The 2513-nt window shown below is 33.5% G+C and overlaps 1 protein-coding gene across 1 annotated transcript; it reads right to left on the bottom strand.

Moving 5' to 3' along the window:
• LOC141631228 (ras-related protein Rab7-like) lies at positions 1-1831 on the bottom strand. Its single transcript, XM_074443928.1, has 7 exons — positions 1613-1831; positions 1481-1507; positions 1178-1277; positions 927-1073; positions 628-708; positions 392-549; positions 1-171 (listed from the first exon to the last, which is right to left on the bottom strand). Exons 1-7 carry the CDS (start codon positions 1669-1671, stop codon positions 102-104), a joined length of 642 nt encoding a protein of 213 aa, XP_074300029.1. The 5' UTR covers positions 1672-1831; the 3' UTR covers positions 1-101.
• Between the last annotated feature and the right edge of the window lie 682 nt (positions 1832-2513).

The raw sequence follows: 2513 nt of genomic DNA on the forward strand, positions 1-2513 counted from the left end.
TACAATCTCTTGACATAATTTTTGCAATAACGAATTGATAAAAGAATTAAAACAATATCCAAAATGATTTGTTAGGTTGAAGATGCTTGAAAACATCTTGATTAGCATGCACATCCTCTATTTTGTGGCTCTACAATCTCTGTAAGAGAACCGGCCATACTTTCATAATAGCTGCATAATAGATAAGAAAGAAGAATTAAAACTTGAAAGTTTTGTGTATATATGCATAAATTTGTTCAATTATTTGAAGGCGTAAACAAAATGAACAAACTATGTAAGGCGGGAAAGGGCTTGTATAAACTCTGGAAGATCTTAACACGGCTTTATAACAAGAATCATTTATGTGGACTATGAAAATAAATTCCGTTCCTTTATCCATTATAGGACTTACATGTCTTGTGGACAACCAAGGAAAAGAGCAGCTTCAGCAATATCAAAAAAAGCTTCATCTACATTTTGATTTTCTTTAGCTGAAGTTTCAAAGTATGGAACTACGCCTAATGGTCCTTTTATAGAGCTGCACCACTCTTTTGCTTTTTTGCTTTCCACCTTCATTTCATCATTTCCAAACTTCAATTATTATTGTTTTATTAATATACTGGTAACACTATTTTTAAATAGACTCACCTCGCGACTAGCTCCACCGTCTAGATCGATCTTGTTTCCAATTACCACAAATGGGAATTTATCTGGGTATGGAATATCCGTCTGCCAAAACGAAAGGCAATGGGAAAGAAAAAAAAATCAAACTTCAACATATGGCTTACGGGGTATTTTAAATGCCAGAGTGACCTTACACGGTTAAAGTCGTGAAGAAGATATTCATTGATCATCACCAAAAATATTATTGCAACTTTCTCAACAACAAAAAAAAGTCATAACTACGATGGTATGACGTGGATTTATTCATTTCATTGGTAATTTACCTGCTTGATGAATTCATCACGCCACATTTGAAGAGAATTGAAAGATTTCTTGTCATTAACATCATAAACTAATACACAAGAATCTGCTCCCCTGAAAAATGCTGGCCCTAGGCTTTGAAACCTTTCTTGTCCGGCCGTATCCCATATCTGTCGATATTCATATATTCGTATCAAATTAAATGAATATACATACGTAGTTTTTATTTAATTTGTATATCAACAATTTCTTTTAGGAAATGGAGAGGTTTTACCTGAAGAGTGACTAGTTTGCCTTCAATTTGTATCTCCCTAGTAATAAAGTCAGCGCCAATTGTTGGTTTGAATTTTTGATTGAACTTTTTATGCACATACCTATATCATGTTGTTATTAGCAGAGAAACAATTACATAGCCACGCCTAAGGAAATTAAAATGACACTACTGGGTGGTAGCTAGTCTGGATATCACCTTTTACGTTGTAATAAATAATGAAAGCATATAAAAGGATGGTACTGAGTCTCAATACCATGCAGTGACGTTCTATCATTGTCACAAATACTAATACAATAAAATTACCTTTGAACTAACGAGGTCTTGCCCACCCTAAAAAAAAACCGAAAGTCATAGTAGTAATTAGTAACAACATTGTGATGACAAATTCAAAACTAAACAAGATCATGAAACAAAAAAGAAAGGGTATGGTATTACCCAGAATCGCCAAGGATTATAACCTTGAGCAATGTTCTTTGTATAGGCGACAACGACATTAGATTATGATTATAATTGATTAAAGGGGTAATTAAGACAAATGAAGAAGAAGTTATTGTTGCAAAGTTTGCTTTGGATATATTTGATTGATGAGTTTTTTTCTTGGTTTATGATGTTAGTTTTTGAGCTTTAGAATATTCAATGGCAAGCACAGTTTTCTTTTGGTGGGTTGGCAAAAGCAGAAATGAGCTTCTTCATGTGAACAGATTATATGTCTTGGCTTATGACTTAGCCTGGCACAATCAGAATTGTTTTGGTTTAGGAAATTGTTAAATTTTTTAATTGGTTTTGTTTAGGGAAGTAAGTTTTTTAATAGTATTTGTTTCCTAATTAGTTTAGATTATATAAATGTCAGTCTAGATTAATAAAGGAGTGAGAGATAATTGGTAAATACAATCTTATAAAAATCGATTTGTAAAGTTTTCTCCGGGAAGAAAGCTTTAGTTCGTCCCAGACTCAAATTGATTGTTGTTCTTCTAAATTTAAAGATCGAAGAAGTTTATTCAGATCTTGGTTCTCAAGATCATTTGTCCTCCATCTCGTCAGTGAGTTCTTTCCAAATTGAACTCTATTTGGTGTATAACGAGGTATTACTTTTGACCCCCAGTAGCGCGTGTATACTGATCAATAGTTGTACTATGATCTCAACAATAGTGATATTTGGTCTTCTTCATGGTGGACGTAGCCAGTTATTTTACTAGTGAACCACATATATTTGTGTCAACTATATTTGTTATTCGCTGGTATTATTTTGTTCTCTTCACCACTATCAACGAACAATCGGGTAACAGGATGTCTCCGTTACATGGTACAGCCTGAATTACCCGATCCACACCCGAAG

This window comes from Silene latifolia, chromosome 2 (genome assembly GCF_048544455.1).
Source record: "Silene latifolia isolate original U9 population chromosome 2, ASM4854445v1, whole genome shotgun sequence".
Classification (NCBI taxonomy): Eukaryota; Viridiplantae; Streptophyta; class Magnoliopsida; order Caryophyllales; family Caryophyllaceae; genus Silene; species Silene latifolia.